Source organism: Musa acuminata, chromosome BXJ3-4 (assembly GCF_036884655.1).
Source record: "Musa acuminata AAA Group cultivar baxijiao chromosome BXJ3-4, Cavendish_Baxijiao_AAA, whole genome shotgun sequence".
NCBI classification, from domain to species: Eukaryota; Viridiplantae; Streptophyta; class Magnoliopsida; order Zingiberales; family Musaceae; genus Musa; species Musa acuminata.
The window spans coordinates 7,545,049-7,566,105 of record NC_088352.1 but is presented as its reverse complement, the minus strand read 5'-3'; the positions used below and the strand labels follow the sequence as shown (position 1 = coordinate 7,566,105).

Here is a 21,057-nt window from a genome sequence, read left to right as displayed (position 1 = left end):
TTTATTAGTAAAGCAAACCAAATCCATCCTTCAGAAACTACTTTTACATTATAACTTCTCACCACCAAAGGAGGAAGAAGGAAACAAACGTATCACCCAGGAAGTAGAAATAGTCCATACATATGAGAGGTTGATACAATCACATTCAGGATGGATGCTAGTCTCATATCCAGCTTAACAACCAAGTAGAAGGATTCGATGAATTTCTTCGATTTGGCGTGTTTTCAATAACACTTCATAGAAAATGTCAGCGAGTAGTGAAACTCAAAACATTTATCTCTGACTCCTAACACAGATGACAGCGATGAAAGAAGTTGGGAAAGAGTACACAGTCTGAAAGAACACAAAATTTAAGATGTGATAGATGCATCTCTGAGCAAGCTACATGAACATTCTTATCGTCGGTAAAATCTCCAAACCTATGTAAACTAACTTTTCATATAATTTATGTTTCATCCAGTCTAGACATCCGGATCTAAAAGCAATAGCAGCTCTTTATGAACTAACGAGCGATAAATAAGGACTGTTTGTTTATCAACCAAAAATTGGATATCATAGTTACATGACATCTGACCCTGCAAGAGTGGGATACTAGCCAGCATGTTTCAGTGACTACTGAGTTTTACTTTTTTGTGAGTATTTTTCATTGGGGCTGAAACAGATGCAACAAGCTGCAAAGAGTAAAAAAGCAATCCTTAGCCACAACTTTATAAACAACTTCAAAAATTTTGTGCTTGGGAAAGAGACCAATGGTCTGAAATGGTCCCACATTCCAAGAGCTTCCAATTTTGTTGCCCATAGGCTTGCTAGTAGGGGTAAGGGCTTCAGGGCAATTATATAGGTGGGATAACTCCACCGAATTCTGTAGCTTGAGCTTGGTTAATTACCTGAACGAATGAGATTTAGATTTTCTTTTTTTTTTTAATTGAAAAATTACCTTGACACCACATTCTTTTTCAACTAGGCTTGCATCTCAAGGATTCTTGCAAATGACATCTGTGTATCCATGTTTAAAGCCAAATATAGAGGAATCCAACATTTGATGAGTGAGAACACATGCAGAGTTAGATGAAGATGTAGACAAATATTATATGATGCAAAGTTTCAACCACAGAGAACACACCCAATACAACAAATTTCCGATGTAATACAAGATCAATGGGAGAAAGAAAAACTGACACATTAATATCAATTGAAGTACAATAGTAGTAAGCTGCAAACGACACTTATCAAGGCATGAAAATACAAAAGAACTGATGACCAATTTTATTTCCTCAAGATGGAGGCAACAACAATGAAATGGCAGAATAGTACAGTGTGAAGCTAACAAAAATAAAGAGTTTAAAAAAGAAACCTAAGAACATGCAGATACATCATATTATTATGTGTGGCTGTACTGCATGATCCATGTGAACACTCTCATGCTAAAAGATAATTTGGAAGAAGTTAAAATTTTTGGTTTTGAAATGAGATCAGGGAAAAGCTAGAAGATGAAAGAAAGAGAGTTACATAGAAGAGAGTGTTCTACTAAATCCTGAGTAAAATCTGAAATTTCAAAAAGGCAGAAATTACCCTGGCAGAATCAGTTATTTATGCCCTTTGATCAACCAATCTTGCATATCCTCCTAATGCCAGAAGATATGCAGCAATTCTTCAGATACTCAGCAGCCCATCACAGCACAGTTATACACAAAGCTTCCACAGTGCTTGCTGGCAATCATATTCCACTCTGGAGGCCCATCTCTCGGTGTCCATGAATTGAGTTCAATCATCCCACCCCCAAGAACTCGTGGTCCACCGATTACTATGAGCCGTTCACCACAAGCCCGAAATGCTAGGCCCCAACCATTTACTGAATCTGGCCTCTCGGGCAATCTTCCCAAAGTGATCCAAGAGTTACTCTGCTTGTCATACTTCCTAACCTCCTTTTCCGCATAGTCAGCTGCATATAGCTCATTATTAACTACCGCAACAAGTGGAGGTGCACCACTCGGGCCATTGAGCCCCAGGGACATACTTGGAATAACCCTCCAAGTACCTTTCTTCATATCATATTCTTCCCCACATGTCAGCAAGTCTGTAGGGCTAGACATTCCTCCGATGACATAGAACTTGTTGTCCATGAAGACACCTGAGCACATCTTCCTTGGTTGATTCATGCTAGGAAGAGACACCCAATTCTGTGTTTCAGAATTGTAAAGCTCTGCAGAACTCAATATAGTACCTCGAGCATCTATGCCACCAGCTACAATAGCTCTCTCCCCAAAGCTGGCAGATCCAAATAAGCACCTAGGGGAGTTCATTTCAACACCTTGGGACCAAGAATTTGTTAAAATACTATACCTCAGTATTATATGGGAAATACGAGATGTATAGTCCCTTCCGAAAACAAGGAGCTCGGTGCCCACAGCCAATGATTCCTTATCCGAGCGCATGAAGAAATCATTCGGGGGCATTCTTGGAAGGTTGATCCAGCGACCACAATACGGATCGTATGCTTCCCACTCATTTATGTTGCAGGAGAAGTAAATCCAGTGCTCGATAATCCCATCGTGCCGCCGCAGCTTGTAGAGGTCACCAGATCGTATCAGGGAATTAAAAGCCCGGTTGAGGGATGCAAGGGTGCCATAGTCGGATCGAGAGCATTGAACCAGACACTTGATAGACATGTCACGGCCAATTTGGCCGATAAGAGAGTTTGTATCAGAAAAATGGTTATCGTCATCGCTTGGACAACAGGATTCATCAAGAGATGAGGGAGGCTCTTGGAGCTCCGTGGACTTGGACCTCTTCACTTTAGCAGTTTCTTCTAGCTCTAAAGGTTCTACAGATGGAGCGCGCTTGGTGGTCGTGATCTCAAGGAGATGGTAGGTCATGTAAACCCACTTGGATTCTTGTTCGCGGGAGCTTGACAATGCTCTCGTGATCAAACACGACTTCCTATCTAACATACCCTTGAGCCACGCCAAATCCAGCCCCTTACTTCGATTGAGTTGCAGCCATCTATTTCCTTCTAAAAGCTGCGAGCAAGTAATTTGCTGGAGAGGTAAATGAAAGAACAAAAAGATCAGCAAAATGACATCATGCACAAAGACACAAATCTTGATATGACTATAGAGAAGAGGGAAGAAAAAAAGGGAACTTTGTTGATGAAAACAAATCATGCTGGCTATTTTGCCGATCAAATTTAATCATCAGAAACACAGAAACTGTCCTCGAAAACAAAGAAGAAAAATCAGAAAACCAGAAATCCCAAAGAAGAAGATCGAATCTTGAGGAACCCGTGGATCAGGACACAATCGCCGAACCGCCGCACAAGAAAAATGCAATCTTTCATCAAATTCGATCGATCTAACGAAGCTTATCAAGGAACAACAACGGTTGCACACCAAGAAAGGGAAATTGAAGAGTCAAACCCTAGCACGGACGATACCGGGCACAGATCCCCCAATTTCCATAAAAGAACACCAAAGTTTCCATTTTTCCTCTTCCCTTATCCCAGCCATGGAAAGATCTGCCACAAAAATTCCGCAACAAGACCTCGAAGAAGATTACCATATCCGGCCCCAAAATCCCTTTTCTCCGCTAGTATTAGCGAGCGGGGTGCAGGAAGCAACACGGAGAGACGAAAAGGAGAGATTTTGGACTTACATGTGCATTAGCAGCGAGGAGGAGGAGAAGATGAAGCTCGTATTGAGAACCCAAAGGAAGGAGAGAAAAAAAAAAAAAAAAAGGATCGAAACCGATGCCGACGTTGCTCTCCCTCCCTCTCTCTCCCTCTCTCCTTACTTTCTTTCGCGCTCCTCCTCCTCCTCCTCGTAGTTATCTTCGTCTTCTTCTTCTTCGATTCGTCCTTGCAATCGTGGGGTGCTCAAAGTTCATAGCGCTCCGTGTGCTTCGGGCTTTGCGAGCAGCTCATTCTTTTCCCTTCCTTTTTTTGGCCCCCCCAACCCTCACCCGCACCGCCCCTTTTATTGTCTCCCACGCCCTTCTTTCTTTCACCTCTCTCTCTCTCTCTCTCTCTATTTATTTATTTCTTAAAAAATATTCACAGTGCAAAAAACCATTTCTAATTAACCAAAAATTTCAATTTTAATATCTTTTCTCACCCTTTATTTGATTAAAATTCACCAAATTATTTATTCTTAACAAAGAAAAATCTGGCGTTTGACCGTTGACTTTTTCCTCGACATAAATATTAAATGATAATATTATTATTATTTTTCGCTGGAAACACATTTTAAATCTTGTAATGTATGAAGAAGAGGGATTCAAAAAAGAAATAAAAATTGCTTTCTTTCTTTTATTTAAAAGACAGAATATTTTCTCACTTCTTTCTCGTCTTCCTCTCGTGCATCGAGCAATGGAGAGAAACCGATCGTGTCTTCAAACCCAGCATTTTCCCTCCAGATTGAGGACCAGCGATAGCAATGTCCTTATCCTTTCCGGCTGACAGTATAAGTTCATCCGATCGCAATGATCACGGAGGACCCAAAACTTGGACGATAAGGTGATGACCAAACTTTCATGATGCTGAATTATTGATCGAATTACAGGTGGAATCCAATTTCGTGTTCGACTAGTTGTGTTGCCAGGAGAACTCGGTTCTTGCGACCATTTGCATGAGTTGACGTTGGACTTTGAGATGTCTTTGGGATGGATCCTTTCAACCTAACTTTTTGTAGGTATGATGCGATCTGAAAGAGTAGAAGAACTCTTCGTCTGACCCATCGACACACGAGTCAATGTTTTTGATGAGCATGAAAGTAAAAGATGTCTAAATTGCATGTGTTGGGAGTGTTTCTACTCCAATATTTTGTGTCATACAAACATGATTAATCTGACGATGGAATGATTCACCAAATGTTCAAAGAACACAAACGACGTTGGTGCTGACTGCAAGCGTCAGTCAGGTTCAAAGCAGAGAAAACTACAAGGCATGCATGCAGCAAGCAAGCAAGCAAGCAGATAAGGATGACCGAGTTCCGTCTGCTGCTGGATTTGTTGGACCGAGAGGATGATGGAAGGAGAAGTGCAGTTCGTTCCATGTTTCTTCCTCACGAATCGCAAGCTGGGGTTGGTCAAATCCAGAGAAGATGAAAAGGAGAGAGAAAGAGAGAAGGCCGCAAACATGTTCATGTGGCTAATGCACATCCACACAGTGATTCAAGGCAAACTTGTGCAGCTCAGCAACTGCTTCAGAGCACTACAAAGACAGGCACGAATGCGGAGAGAGAAGCCGAAGAGGGACACCATGACAGCAACATATGGCCAATGCATGTGGTTCCAATATCACCTCTTTCCATGAGACTCGTGTACCTCAGAAAAGTCCCACTAATGGAGCATCTAAAGCCCTAAGAATTCTCCTTTCGGGAAAGACAGTACTGCAATGCAATGATCCTGGACTGGTTGGAACCCGTCGTCATCAGTTCGATTCCCTTCACCCATCAAAAGTCGGCATTACGCGTCCGCAGGAATCGAGTTCTCCAACAACACGATGCAGGATTCCCATGCATTACTCCATCTGTTCTTCATTAGCTTATCATGCAGAACTATGACCAGTACTCCATGATCGATCGACCGCTTCGCTTTCCAGTTCTTGGCAAGCACAAGATAGACTGATGCCTGCAACGCTTGGCATCATAAGATCCTTCCTTCATCTTCTTCTCGATGACTGTTCCTTCCTTCACCTCCATCCCACATAAAAGACAACTAATAAAGAAGAAGCACCGATGAGCTTGCGGAGGGAGGGCATGACAACTGCTAAGCAGAAGAAGAATGTTCTTCCCGGTGGGTGCATGCAGGCTGTGGCCAATACGTTGCCGAAACCTCGTTTTCCGAGAACAAGCAGACCTATTACGATATCAAAGGTTTTGCTTCGGGAGAGAGGCATTTTTGGGCGCATAACGACGACTTGTCGCCGCACGCCAGCGAGTGGGAAGGCTGCTGCGAAATGTTACGGACACAGAAAGCAATTCCTCTCTTATCCGTCGTTCTGTTTTCTGTTTCTTGTTTCGGTTACTTACCACTCTTTTGCCCTCGATTGTTTGGCTTGTTTTCTGCAACAAGCAAGCAACCAACCGCAGTGTTGCGCCAACAAGAACACGAGAATATGTAATGTAATGGCAAAGATAGTTATTCTCTCTTTAAAATGAGATAATATTATGTACTGTGTTTAAATAAAAAATATATATAAAGATAAATATTATAATAAAAATTATCTATTTGAAGTGTTTGAATGAATCAAATAAAAATCATGACGATGACAATAATAAGAGAGAATAGAGAAAAAGAATATGGTGATAAAAGAAAGGATGATAAAGACGACAACAAAGAATCATAAGTTTGATATCCTATCATTTTCATTTAGGAGTAGATTTATTTATAAGCTCATAAATTTCATTCTCCCTTAAAACAATTTCAATTTTTACTTGACCGCTTAAGATATAAATTGATATTAGGATTTTAATTAGTCGCTAAAAGAAATTTAATGCCACCGATAAATACGGATATCAACATCGCAAAGTGACATGACTCAGTGCCTAACTCAATCACATCCTTCTCTCGCATCTTAAGTCATGTTTTGAGTGACTGATTGATTGATTGATCGTTGGGGGGAAGAAAAAAAAGCTTGTGATTAGCAAAAGAAAGTATCTTTCTTTGTAATCAACTGTTAGAGATAACACATTTTATGTTATCTTACTCTCTTAGGTTTGGTGTTTGGTTACATCACAAGTTAATGGCACAGCATGGGCTCGTGAGAGAGAGACTTTGACTTGAGGATGCCTACAATTTCCTTTGTCTTTTCATGCGCTTGAAGATTCCCAATACGACCCAAAAGAAAAGAGTGACATCAAAGGATAAGGATGCAAAGAAAATTCATATAGCTTGAAAATTCCAATAAAATACCTTTGGCTAGTATTGCTTTCTTTTCTTGTAGAAATGTATATCATGCTTGTGGCTAACATTCTTTATTTTATATAGTAATGGATGGATTTTGACCGTTGACTTATGGAAGTATCTCAACATAAATATAATTTCTTTGGTAATGTGGTTTAAGAGATGCTATTAAGGTCCTGATTATGAATTTTGTCACTCAACAACATAAATGAGATAAAAATTTATGTGTCTCTCTTTAGAAAAACTTAAAAGAGATAAAGATTATTGTTCGGGTGCATACTATATAATAATTCCATTCCGAGATGTGTCGTAGAAAATGAAAAGAGAAGAAATAAGTACTCCAAGAAATCCTTGTTAATTTATTGCTTGAGATCCTATTTCTATTTTCCACCCATACTCTTAAAGTAGAGTTGCTATATTTATTATTTTCATTACTGTTATCAATAGGAGTGTAATAAAAAGTAGATAATTATAAAATTAAAATATGCTAATGTACTAAACAAAATGATAAGATTTCCCATATACATAGTAATTTTGACATATATAAGTAACTATAACCTCTGACCAAAGAAAAACATACATACATACATAATATGTCTAAAATTTATCCATACAAAATGCTCATTTCTCTACTAGATCATTTGAGTGGAGTTATATTATCACTTGTAAATAAAGTCTATAATGAGTAATCACTTAGTAACTATAAGCTTTTTTATGATTTATTTAGTAAATATAATCCGATGATATATTATATGCATAATAAAAAGGTAAAATTTTATATTAAAATAATTTAAAATATTTATATGTATGTGTAGAAAATAAAGTAAATTTATGAATATTAAATATTATTATAACTCAACAAACATTATAAACATGAGAGAGACTGAAAAAATAATAAATAAAATAAGATTTTTTAAAAAAATTCTCAAATATATAAAATATAAACTCATCTCCCCAAAACAAAAGTTTCTGCATCAATTCAGTAAACAGCTATATGGGGATGATGTGAGAGGCGTGTGGTAAGAGAAGAAGACCATCAATCAACACCACCATGTCGAGAACATAAGGCCAAAAGGAGAGATCAAATCAACATGGAGACGCCAATGTCGCATCCTTTCCCGTTCAATCTTCGCGGCTAATCCGTCCACACCTTTCGCCAATTAAGGCACACCCGCCGATGACAAGACACTCCAATCGTGTCGGCAACAGAACCCATTCCACCCGGACCTCGGTCGACGGGCCGACGTCGCCACCGGTAACACGTGCGGTGATAGCGACCACCTTCCCAAGGAAGAAGAGGTAATGCGACCAGTCTTCTGGAGCCAATTAATGTTCGGTCCGAGGAAGCTGACGATGTCAAGGAGGATAACCTGTGTCATCTGCATGCTTGTCTGTGGCCACATGCGTCGGACGAAAGGGTTGATGGCGAGACGGTGCATTGCATTTGTCCTGCCTTCGGTAGGCCATATATAAATATCTTTTTTTATATATGCTTAACCTTTATAAATAGAGTAATAATGAAACATATGATATTTTTAGCAACAGTCTTCGTAACATATGGCATTAGATACTAATTCAACCTATCTTACGAAAAATTAAAATGAAAATATATAAGATCATGAAGCCAATTAGTTCGATCCTTCACATTAATTAGCATGGATGACTAATATGTCTCCAATTTTAACGCGCATGGATAATACATGGCTTTTGGTGAGCTCAAAATGAGGCCCAAAACCTGGCCCAGGCCCACGATCGTCTCCTCGGATGGGCTGGATCACCCTCGAAAGCAGTTCAAGGCTGATGTGGCTTCCCCAAGACCTCGCGCTGGGCCCCGCCAGCGTGATCCAACCAAGCTCGGAGTTGGGCGCCATACGACACCCCCGCTTGTGCCCGAACAGTGACTGGCCAACATGTAGTTTAGCGGCCGACTAGCGGAGAGAAGACGTCACCATCCCTTCCTCTCCTTCTTCGTTCCTCCAGAAACAGAAGCTAGTCTGCAGCCTCGGTGATCGCCGGAGGAGGATGAAGAAGAAGATGCGGGGTTTGTTCTCACTGGACCAAAAACCACACAGCCTTTGTTGTCGAACGTTCAGCGACAAGAGACAAGTGCAGGCAATCACGTGAACGATAAGCGCGCGCATCAGATTTCTTAGACTTTCTCTCTGTCACATCACATGCTCGCATAGTTATGTGGATGCATCCAAACTCGACTCTGAAGCCATCTTCCAAATCCGAACGCCTCACCATGGAAGCTTTCTCGATCCGTCAGACGTCTCTTCTGTGGAGTGTTGCAGTCTATATGTGTCTTTTGCTACCTGCTACCTGCTACCTGCTACAGCACAGTAGCTCTCGCTTCGGAAGACCAACTCCATGCTTGTGGCCTTTGGATTCATTTGCTCTTCACCTTCTCATCATATCCTCTCTCAATACGGCTGGCTCTGATACCCTCACATCGATCCAACGCGAAAGAGAAGAATTTAGGGTTTCAGGAGCCAGCACATGAGTCCATCCATAGTCCCTGCCACACTGACTGGATGGCATCAACTGGCTCACCATCTCATTGCAGCTACGATGCTGCTGCTGCACTTTACTGCAGACATCACAGGTGTTATGCTTGTGTGCCATGATGCCTTCCTCAAGATTACAATATCTTTCTTGCCCACACACCTCGAAAGCTCATCATCGCTAGCAACTGGAAAGTGATGAAGTATTAGTTTGAGTAGTAAAGCTTGAGATGGATCTGCAAAGTCCAAGCATGGAGCATATTCTTGCTTTCTCTTTGTTCTATATTAATCCAAATACAGATGTGTGTTAGATCATCACGAATGGAAAGTGAGATTGCTCGATGTTCGTAAGATCCAAGAATGGAGCATATTATTTATCCAACTCAATGTGAGATGGGTCTTCTTTTTACAAACCATGTAAAGGTAAGGATCCTTTATAATATGTTGAATCATAATTCAAGCACCTCTACTTTAACCCAAGATATCAAGATAAACAGGTCACATTGTCCCTACCATGTGTATGTGTATGCATAATATATGCAACATTTATTTAATATGCAAAGCATGCATTTGAGAGTGCCGAAAGGGTGCAAAAGAAAGGGGTAGAAAGCTGTAGGGAATTTGATATTACTAGCCCTAAAATCTGTGGCAGAACCACTCACATTGGGAGACTACATATATATACATGTCATGAGTAATAAAACTTCCATCTTAAACTTATTTGAGTTCATATTAATTAGTATATGTGATAAGTAAACACATGAGCATTGGAAAGTAGGTAACTTAAGATATTTCAATCATTGTTTGACAAAATTCCTTGGGGAAAATGATCCAGAAGATGCATGATTGCCACAAGATATTATATGTCATAGCACAAAGGTTGGTGAATGATGGATGCAGTGGCAAAACATGGAAATTGGTACTTGAGATTGTCACTTCATCATTTGTTGTGCTAGGGAGGTGGGTCAAAGGCCAAGAAAAGAGTCAAACACAGCACACTTAGATGGTCTAGTGTATATAACCTAGGAGCTAATTGTTTTTGGGAACCCTTCATGACCTTGGCAATACCTTGTTAAGGGTTCCTTGTTGGTGGCTCCACACTTGGATCAAGTGGATATGCATGGTGTAATATCCATTTTGAAGGCTTCATAGTGTCATTTTAGAGTACAAGTAGAATACAAGACATATTTAGTCTCATTCAAATCCATGAAGCTAACAAAGAGAGAGAATTCACTTATAGAGGTGAAAACAAATTTGGACAGCTTATGTTGATAAACTTTGAAGAACATTTGACATAAACATGTCATTTATTTACTGCTTAACTGAAAAATATGATGGAACATTAAATTGTACATGATAATGACATTCTTATGAGAACTTCATGTACCACTGATTCCAATTCACTTAGCATCTGATCTCTAAAACATGCATCTTTAGAAATCTCACTTGAGTAGCTACAATAGCTATCATTGTACTAAGAACAAAAATTAAAACACTAATATTAGAGAGATGGAAAAAGAGATTGTTTTAATGAGCATTAGGTGCTAATCTTCAATCTAGCTTCCACAAACAATATTAATAATATTAATGGTCCAATTATAATAGCCTTTAAATAGAGTATGAATATGCCTAGAGACTCACATTTGACTTTCAAGTGTCTTTGGTTTTAATTAACGAAGCACTTGATCATGCAACCTTTGTCCCCCACAAAGCCTAATCATCTACCAGAATGCATCTTTAGACCTTTAGGATCATTTCCTTATTTATTCTTCACTAAATTGTTCTAGGAATAAAAAATAATTAACTCTGAGCACTCAATGTTTTACAGTGGATTATCTTTCAACTAGGTGTTGGTATCAGGATTCCTATTAAAATTCAGAGTCATGTTCTTGCTTAAGTCAACAACAAGTAGCTCTATTTTGTCATTAGTATTTTATTAAAGATGATGATGATATCAATCCCCATACTCCAAAGGGTTCAGTCATTTATTCAAATCTGAGTTCATCAGAAATGTAGACAATGGAGGTGAAAATAATGGTTGCTACATCCTTGTTTGATGACATGCAAAATGATAGGCTATATGGCTCCAATTTTCTACCTCATATCATGCCCACACCATAATACCATCACTAGTAAAAACTAAAATGAATACTAATTATGTTTAAGCTCATCCTAAAAAATTTATTTTATTTTTGTTCTTTTGAAACTAGTCATAGGCTTACCTAATGTCTCAGTAAAATGTTTTAACAATACAATTAAGAAAAAAAAACATATAAAATTTATGCCTAAGTTACCTTTTATTCCCAAAAATCAAATTTTAAATTAATTTCAAATAACACTTAAGAATTATAATTAACATCCTATTATATCTTGAATTAAAATTCCTCCCAAAATTAATATTTATCATGATAGATTTTTAGTTTAATGATCTAAATCAATAGGAGGGTCCCTAAGTTCCAAAGAAGTTTATACTTAATATCCTTTTTATCAATATGACCCTAATTAATGATGTATAGAAAGTCAACAACATATAATATCAGGAGACCCCTGATTAATGTTCAAAAATTAAAATTTATACATGCAACATTAACATATATAGGAGCACTAAATTAGTATGAATTAATGATAGAAAGCTAATAAATGATCCAAGGGAAATCAAACAGTACTAGTGACAGTGGGTCCCTAATTAATGCACAAAAGAATGAATCATATATACTGTAGATTATAAATACGGATATTTAATAGTCTTCAATTAGTGTTCATTAATAATATAAATCCTGATAAATGAACCAATGGAAATGAAGTGACATTAAGAAAAGGGGACCAGAACTATACTGGTCTTCTAACCCAGGACAAAATGCTGCTCCCTACAAGGACGGGGTCCACGGTTACTACCCCATCCTTGCCGTTCAAAGTCGGAGATGTCGTAAATCTGACGGCTGAGATTATCTAGCGGAGATGGGCCCCGGATATCCATCGAGGTGGTCGCTCCGAGGGTTGAAACGTACCGTTTCTTTACGCCGAGGTCACGAGTAACACCTAAGATTCAACGGACACCCAACGCACACGTTCGCTCGGGTGTCATAAGGATGTGGGACCCGCGTAGCAGGATTAGTGGGTAAGCGAGTTGGTACACGCCATGAGGCGCCGTGTTTGGACAATTTCTTATTCTGTGTGAACTGTTTCCGTGCATGCCCGTTTTCGTAATTGTAACTTCGACCTGATCCAATCAGTGAGCATTTGACGGTCCAGATTCGAGGGCCCACCCTTTCCCTCGTGAGCATTAGCGGCCCAGATTTATAGTTGGAACTTCGCTACTGCAGCAATAAAACACCTGTTTCGAAGCTTGTGACACTCACCAGAGGTGACGGGATCTCACTGGAGCTCTATATCTCTCTCTTTGTTGGCTCTCATCTCAAGCAAAGCACACACATACACACTCTCTTCTTCCAAGTTCTAATGGCGGAGATCCTGGGCCTCGCAGCGTCGATCCGAGCTCTCACCGCATAAGGCTTGGCGCGGCAGCAGATCTGAAGAGAAGTGGTGAAGTGGGAACGGCGATGGCGGACGCTGGGGACGGGAAGACGGCGGCGGCGGCGGGGGACGGGGGCGAGAAGAAGAGGCAGGAGCAGAGCGCGGCATTCCACGAACTGTTCTCCTTCGCGGACCGGTGGGACTGCCTGCTGATGGCGGCGGGGAGCGTGGGGGCGGTGGTGCATGGCTCCGCCATGCCCGTCTTCTTCCTCCTCTTCGGCGACCTCGTCAATGGCTTCGGCAAGAACCAAACCCACCTCTCCGTCATGACCCATGAGGTGTCCAAGGTACGCTTACCGTGTCACCTCCCTTCCCCATTTGAGAAGATCTCACCTGTTCGTTTGTGGTTCTCTAATGCTCTTCTTTATCGTTCTTTTCAGTACGCCCTCTATTTCGTCTACCTCGGGTTGGTGGTTTGCTTGTCCTCTTACGCAGGTGAGTCAGTATTCTTGGTCTTCTTTTCACATAGATGTTGCTTCTTTTTAAACTAACGCAACCTCCCGGTGAGCTTACCCATCTTCTCCGAGCTGGAGATGGAGCCGTCAATGGCGGTCTCCGTCGGATCCGGACACCCTCGGTGTGCTTTCCTCCTGACCCCTCCGTGCCCCGATCGCAGAGATCGGTTGCTGGATGTACACCGGGGAGCGGCAGGCGAGCGCGCTCCGGCGGCGGTACCTGGAGGCAGTGCTGCGGCAGGACGTTGGCTTCTTCGACACCGACGCGAGAACCGGCGACATCGTCTTCAGTGTCTCCACCGACACCCTCCTCGTCCAAGACGCCATTAGCGAGAAGGTAGCCCCGCCACCCCGTCTCTCCTTATGCCATCATGACCTTTTGCTTCAATGTGAGCAGGTCGGTAACTTCATTCACTACCTGTCGACGTTCTTGGCCGGGCTGGTGGTCGGATTCATCTCGGCGTGGAGACTAGCCCTCCTCAGCGTGGCCGTCATCCCCGGAATCGCGTTCGCCGGAGGTCTCTATGCCTACACTCTCACCGGCCTCACCTCGAAGAGCCGCGAGTCCTACGCCAACGCCGGCATCGTCGCCGAACAGGTGAAAATTTCGAGCGCCGCCATGATCCAGGTCCTTGTGGTCAATATGCTTTAGGTGTTTGCGTACGGCGCGGTGTTTTAGTTGGTGGGTGCGGGGGCAGGGGGTTCGCTGTTGTGGCTATTCCTGCTATAAGGCCTTTCTTGGTGCCATGTGCTTTTGATGGAGACCTTGTGCCTGGCCAGGCACTAAGAAGGAGTGTTGAGGAGGAAGAGACAGATGAATTTAAGATCCTAATGCGTGGGGTTTAGTTAACACGTAGAGATCTACTCTAGTGTGACCGCTATTCATCTTGTTCCGTTGTCCTGATCTATCCATGGTCCCCTTTGATTTCTTTCCATGTCAAATACAGTAGATGATCATCAAATACATATGACATGATGATCATCCACTGTATTTGACCTGATTTTTTGTGGGCCTTTCAGTGAGTTCCATGATGAGCACGGTGCTGTCTACGTCTTTCAATTAAGTGGGATCAGGTTAGCTGGAACTTCTACTGGATTACCCTGATAAGGATTGTGTCTACATCAGTCTTAACATGCATGGTCTCTTGTATGTTTAGCTGATGGCTTCGTTTTACATGGACCGGAACGTAATTCAAAAGAAAGAATGAAGAATACAAACTGGCTTGCTATCAGTAGAAATAGAGTCATTTGAGCATGTTTGCAGAAACTATTTCAACTGATTGTTTGAGGAAAAAATATCACAAAAAAGAATGAAAACCTAGTAAAATGAAGTAAGAGCTCCATAATTTATAAGAATATTTTCTCTGCTATAATCTTACAGTGTATTTGTTCTGCATATGATGTCAAGACATTGAAGTCACTTATGGTTTACAAATCTTTTTGCTTTGTACCTAACATGAATTACTTATTGGATGGGATCAACTACTGAAAACTAAATGTGTATCTATCTCTTTGTTTTCAGAAAGAAAATCTTTATAGCTTGTCTGTGCATCCATAAATGGTAGAATCTATATACACTCAACAACCATTTTATTGACTTCTAACTAGCTAACTCAATGGATAGGCTTTAACATTTTTATATATATTGGGGTTGCTTAATCCACTAACTGAATCGCAAGGAAGATCTGGGAATCAGTGGTACGTAGTAATCTTGAGTGCATTAATCTTGACATTGATTACAATCTTTAATTTTCCTCTTGTTTCCTGCAATAGCAGTTTAGAACTTCAGATTCGATTGGATGTATATATGATAGATCTCCTCCTCTGAACCCTCATAGACTATTGCACAAGTTCGGACCGTATATTCTTTTGTTGGAGAAAACAAAGCACTCAATTCCTACTCTGAAGCAATTCAAAACACATTGAAGCTCGGATACAAAGCGGGGATGGCAAAAGGTCTCGGTATTGGCTGCACATATGGGATTGCTTGCATGTCATGGGCTTTGGTATTTTGGTATGCTGGTGTTTTTATTAGGAACGGACAAACTGATGGCGGGAAGGCCTTCACAGCCATATTTTCTGCTATTGTCGGTGGCATGTAAGTTTCTAAACTATGCTTACGATTACTACTAAACTCATTTGTTTTGCAATTGTATGGTTGACAATATAGAAGTATGCATTAGTAACTTGGAGATTGGAGAAGACCTTAGGATCTTCTCCCTTGCTAGATTCATATTTGTATGTATTTCTTGGATTGCATCTTCAGCAAAGATTTAACTCACAAAGTTGCATCTCTGGGATCTTTATACGATGTATTGTATAACGCCAATGCTAATCTGTATGTGCCACATAGTTCAACAATATGAATGTTCTACATGTGAGAATGATTTCTGGACACTGGTTGATTCATGGGCTGTCACAATTTTTAGTGTTTTGCACACCATTAGATCTTGATGGAGCTATGCCGGTAAATTATTTGTCTTCATTAGACTGAAAATATTTTGGTAATAATTGCATATGCTTGCAACTGCAGGAGCCTAGGTCAGTCATTCTCAAACCTTGGGGCCTTCAGCAAAGGAAAGGCTGCTGGATACAAGCTATTGGAGATTATCCGGCAAAAACCCTCTATAATTCAGGACCAGTCAGATGGGAAGTGTTTGGAAGAGGTCCACGGAAACATAGAATTCAAAGACGTAACCTTTAGCTACCCGTCACGACCTGATGTCATTATCTTCCGAGATTTCTCTCTTTTCTTTCCAGCAGGGAAGACAGTTGCTGTCGTGGGAGGTAGTGGATCTGGAAAAAGCACAGTTGTGGCTTTGATAGAAAGATTTTATGATCCTAACCAAGGTAATTTTTCACAAGTTTTTAATTTGACATGCAAACATATGGTGGTTTTGTCTAATTTTCCCTTGCAATGATACTTTTCTTATTATTGCTGCTAAAGGGCTGGTTCTGCTCGATAATGTGGATATAAAGACTTTACAACTAAAATGGCTAAGAGAACAAATTGGTTTGGTGAATCAAGAACCAGCACTTTTTGCTACCACCATACTTGAGAACATACTCTACGGAAAACCTGATGCAACAATTGGTGAAGTTGAAGCTGCTGCCTCTGCTGCTAATGCTCATAGCTTCATATCACAACTTCCAAGTGCTTACAACACTCAGGTTAGTGCCACTGTTTCTAGTTAATGAGTTTAAAGCTTGGAGTTGAAACCCATGCTTTCTAATATTTGTCAATGAATTATTTATAGTTTTTCTTCTACAGAAATTTTATTCATCACAGGTTTGGGAACCTAGAGTTTTTTCTACTCTATATGCTCTAGTTCATTTATCTCCTGCTCTTAAAACCCTTTCGTGCAAGTAGCAGAGAACATGTCGAGCTAGGATCCTGATTGTTTTCTTGATGAAGTTCTTTTCTTTAAAGTAATTTCATTCACCTTTAAAACCTTGATGATGCTTTTAAATCTAGTATGATTCAATATTGACCACATTAAATCCACATTTCGAGGAACTTTGAAAGTGTTTATGTTATTTTTTATTTAATTGTCAACTCAGTTTGAAGATTTTGAAATGCAGTCCAAAAGATGGTATTTCAATGTACAGAAAGCAGCAGATGAAAATGTCATTTTTTGTAGAAAGTTTCTCTTCTTCTACTGCTTAATGTTTGCAAGTTGAAGAGAGATTGTTTAATTATATCGTGCTTACCAATTACAGGTAGGAGAACGGGGAGTTCAGCTATCTGGTGGACAGAAACAGCGTATTGCCATTGCCCGAGCCATGCTTAAGAATCCCAAGATCCTTCTCCTTGATGAAGCTACCAGTGCCCTGGATGCAGGATCCGAGAGCATTGTCCAGGAAGCTCTAGATCGTCTGATGGTTGGAAGAACCACTGTTGTTGTTGCACACCGACTGTCGACTATAAGAAATGTCGACATGATTGCTGTCATTCAGCAGGGGCAAGTTGTTGAAACTGGAGCACATGAGGATCTCCTGGCGAAAGGGAGCTCCGGAGCCTATGCATCTCTGATACGGTTCCAAGAGATGGCGAGGAACAGAGACTTCGGCGGTCCATCCACTCGCAGATCCCGGTCTTCACGCCTGAGCCATTCACTTTCCACAAAATCTTTGTCTCTTCGATCTGGCAGTTTAAGGAACTTGAGCTATCAGTACAGCACTGGAGCAGATGGTCGTATCGAGATGGTGTCCAATGCTGATAACGTTCGCAAGTATCCAGCACCTCGTGGCTATTTCTTCAAGCTTCTGAAGCTAAACGCACCAGAGTGGCCTTATACCATCATGGGTGCCATAGGATCAGTTCTATCTGGGTTCATAGGTCCAACATTTGCAATTGTCATGAGCAACATGATTGAAGTTTTCTATTACAGAGACCCAAATGCTATGGAGAGGAAGACAAGGGAGTATGTCTTCATATATATCGGTACAGGGCTCTATGCAGTTGTTGCTTATTTGGTCCAGCATTACTTCTTTAGCATCATGGGGGAAAACCTTACAACCAGGGTGAGAAGGATGATGCTTGCCGGTATGACAGAACTCTTCCAGTGCTATTTCTTCTTTCTTTTAGGCTGCATATTCCAATCAATGAATCCCAAAAAAATGCTTCTGCAGCTATCTTACGGAACGAAGTTGGCTGGTTTGATGAGGAAGAGAACAATTCAAGCCTTGTGGCTGCTCGTTTAGCCAATGATGCAGCTGATGTGAAATCTGCAATTGCCGAGAGGATATCTGTAATCCTGCAGAACATGACTTCACTTCTTACTTCCTTCATAGTTGGCTTTGTAGTCGAATGGCGTGTTGCTCTTCTCATTCTCGCCACCTTCCCTCTTCTGGTGCTTGCCAACTTCGCCCAGGTAAATTCTTCTGATCTGAAAGCTATATATGCATTTTGCATTGGGTGATCGAGCCAGATGTTCTTGGGGCTTAGTTGCCGGCTGATGCCACAGGTCCTTGCACCATATCTAGATTGATATAAACCCAGATATCTTTTGACCCTCATAGCCAGTAGGAAGACCACAAGGTAACGGATAGAGTGAGCCTTGTGATGGTGGACAGTAGTAGCCAAAGAGATAGTGACTGCCATAAAATACTGTCACACATGTGCTTTCCTGGCTAATACAGTAGGCTCCTATCAGTCCTGCAAGATACTGTTGTTCCCTGTGATCTGATAATTATATTGAGAATGCATAGGAAGGTCCCCAGAATTCATTTAGGCTATTTTTTAGTTGCAACACATGGAGTTCTCGAGGCTGTGTGTGGCCCGACTGTCTCTGTGCAGCTCGAGTAACTTTGCTGGCGCTCTGCATCAGGGCTCTGCCATCTTTTAATTGTTTTGTCTGGGCATGGTAAAAAGTCGTGAGAAAGAGGCAGTGGGAAGAAGTTAATCCATGTGAGCAGGTCGGCCTTGGTTGCAGGAAGTACTTGGGAGAGATTCTCGTGCTCGTGATGCGTTCTGGGTTTGCCTTTTGAGCTATTCTCTCTCTTCCCCTCGGATTCGTCCTTCTTTGTTTTGTACTCTTACTTGGCTTGAACTTTAATACTGTTCATCCTCGTTTGAACTTGAATTCCGATTATGGAGTGCTGTTGCAGCATCTCACTGTTGTTTCTTGCCAATGTCATCATCAGCAACTGTCGCTGAAGGGCTTCGCCGGGGACACAGCCAAGGCCCACGCCAAGACCAGCATGATCGCGGGGGAGGGCGTGAGCAACATCCGCACGGTAGCGGCCTTCAATGCGCAGGCCAAGATCCTGTCCCTCTTCTGCAACGAACTCCGTATTCCCCAACGCCGCAGCTTCCGGCGGAGCCAGACGTCGGGCATCCTTTACGGCCTCTCCCAGCTGTCCCTCTATGCCTCTGAGGCCCTCATCCTCTGGTACGGTGCTCATCTCGTACGCTCTGGCGCCTCCACCTTCTCCAAGGTCATCAAGGTGTTCGTGGTCCTCGTCGTCACTGCCAACTCCGTCGCCGAGACGGTCAGCCTCGCCCCTGAAATCGTCCGGGGAGGAGAGTCCATCCGCTCCGTCTTCGCCATCCTCAACCGGGGCACACGGGTCGAACCTGATGACCCAGAGGCCGAGCACGTTGACTCCGTTCGTGGGGAGATCGAGCTGAGGCACGTCGACTTCGCCTACCCATCCCGGCCTGATGTCCCCATCTTCAAGGACTTCAACCTTCGTATCCGTGCCGGCCAAAGCCACGCTCTCGTCGGCGCCAGTGGTTCCGGGAAGAGCACCGTCATTGCACTGATCGAGCGGTTCTACGACCCCACGGCGGGGAAGGTCTTGATCGACGGCAAGGACATCAAGCGGCTCAACCTGAAGTCTTTGCGGCTCAAGATCGGGCTGGTGCAGCAGGAGCCGGTGCTCTTCGCCGCGAGCATCATGGAGAACATTGCCTACGGCAAGGACGGCGCGACGGAGGAGGAAGTAATCGAGGCAGCACGCGCCGCCAATGTGCACGGCTTCGTGAGCGCGCTACCGGACGGCTACAAGACAGCGGTGGGCGAGAGGGGGGTGCAGCTATCGGGAGGGCAGAAGCAGCGGATCGCCATCGCCAGGGCGGTACTGAAGGATCCAGCGGTGCTGCTGCTGGATGAGGCGACGAGCGCGCTGGATGCGGAGTCGGAGTGCGTGCTGCAGGAGGCACTGGAGCGGCTCATGAAGGGCCGGACCACCGTGCTGGTGGCGCACCGCCTCTCCACCATCCGAGGGGTGGACTCCATCGGGGTGGTCCAGGAAGGCCGCATCGTGGAGCAAGGGAGCCACTCCGAGCTCGTCGCCCGGCCCGACGGAGCCTACTCGCGGTTGCTGCAACTGCAACACTACCATGTTTGACAATAGAACGGCGCCATCGACATGAACAGACTTTGAGATCGGTGGATTCAGATGCAACGAGGTTAATTACTGCTATCTAATCTCACTGGTGCCGCATCTCGACGTTACATATCAAATGGGGGTGTTGGAGGAGAGGGGAAGTGTATTGGGTCATGTTGTGGTGGTAATATTTGTATGGACCAAAGTGATCTTTTCGACTTTGAAGCCGTAGAGATTTTAGCTTGTATCAAGCTTGATGGTAATCTCGGGCCTCGTAGGGCCACCTTGGCCCCACCGTTGGGGCCACCATCGTGACCACTGATAGAACAGGTACGTCGGACGGGCGGCTCCCAAGTGTTGTGTTCTTGCTTGCTTGCATTTACAGTGGTAAGAGACTTTTTCGTCAAGGTAAATAAAGAAGAAAAAGATAATATTAAATAATAGAAATGAAAAGAATATAACAAGAAAAATAAATTATTATGTATTGTAGATTTGCCAGTACATAAGTTTGTATTAAATAATATACAGTGTACATTACAAGACAGGTTTTTCCTTTTTTGCCTAATCCCGTGACCATAGTAACTTGATTAGAATTTTCAAAGCAATATAATCTACAGATTTCCTCCAATATATTACTTTAAAATGTTATGAAAATATAAGTATTTCTCACTTATTAATACAATATTATCTCTATTAATTAGTTTTTCATTACTTAGCAATGTGATATTTGAAAAAAATGACTAGTTTAAATTTTTTATTGATAGTGTGTATATATTTATATATACAAATATATATTACAAAATAAAATCATTAAATAATGTTTAATTAAT

The 21,057-nt window shown here is 42.1% G+C and overlaps 2 protein-coding genes across 5 annotated transcripts; one reads left to right on the top strand and one right to left on the bottom strand.

Annotated features, from left to right (window-relative positions):
* Positions 1 to 1,243: 1,243 nt before the first annotated feature.
* On the bottom strand, positions 1,244 to 3,956 carry LOC135635810 (F-box/kelch-repeat protein SKIP11-like). 4 transcript variants are annotated; one of them, XM_065147165.1, is made up of 2 exons: positions 3,652 to 3,956; positions 1,244 to 3,038 (listed from the first exon to the last, which is right to left on the bottom strand). In XM_065147165.1, the coding sequence occupies exon 2, from the start codon at positions 2,949 to 2,951 to the stop codon at positions 1,662 to 1,664; it is 1,290 nt and encodes a 429-aa protein (XP_065003237.1). In that variant the 5' UTR covers positions 2,952 to 3,038; positions 3,652 to 3,956; the 3' UTR covers positions 1,244 to 1,661. The 4 variants fall into 4 exon arrangements, with proteins under 4 accessions (XP_065003237.1, XP_065003238.1, XP_065003239.1 ...); XM_065147166.1 differs by having other exon boundaries at positions 1,244 to 3,020; XM_065147167.1 differs by having other exon boundaries at positions 3,790 to 3,950.
* An 8,828-nt stretch (positions 3,957 to 12,784) lies between these two features.
* Positions 12,785 to 20,472, top strand: LOC103981063 (ABC transporter B family member 19). The gene is made up of 10 exons (XM_009397647.3): positions 12,785 to 13,225; positions 13,319 to 13,373; positions 13,555 to 13,730; positions 13,791 to 13,991; positions 15,232 to 15,491; positions 15,927 to 16,243; positions 16,341 to 16,564; positions 17,114 to 17,939; positions 18,026 to 18,267; positions 19,040 to 20,472. The coding sequence occupies exons 1-10, from the start codon at positions 12,965 to 12,967 to the stop codon at positions 20,246 to 20,248; spliced, it is 3,771 nt and encodes a 1,256-aa protein (XP_009395922.2). The 5' UTR covers positions 12,785 to 12,964; the 3' UTR covers positions 20,249 to 20,472.
* The last annotated feature ends 585 nt before the right edge of the window (positions 20,473 to 21,057 follow it).

Excerpts from the sequence above, each read along its gene's own strand:
- LOC135635810 (XM_065147165.1), bottom strand. The coding sequence starts at position 2,951 with ATGTTAGATAGGAAGTCGTGTTTGATCACGAGAGCATTGTCAAGCTCC.
- LOC103981063 (XM_009397647.3), top strand. The coding sequence starts at position 12,965 with ATGGCGGACGCTGGGGACGGGAAGACGGCGGCGGCGGCGGGGGACGGG. Across the intron at positions 13,374-13,554 it reads TTGCTTGTCCTCTTACGCAG|AGATCGGTTGCTGGATGTAC; the intron begins GTGAGTCAGTAT and ends CCCCGATCGCAG. Across the intron at positions 15,492-15,926 it reads TCTGCTATTGTCGGTGGCAT|GAGCCTAGGTCAGTCATTCT; the intron begins GTAAGTTTCTAA and ends TTGCAACTGCAG.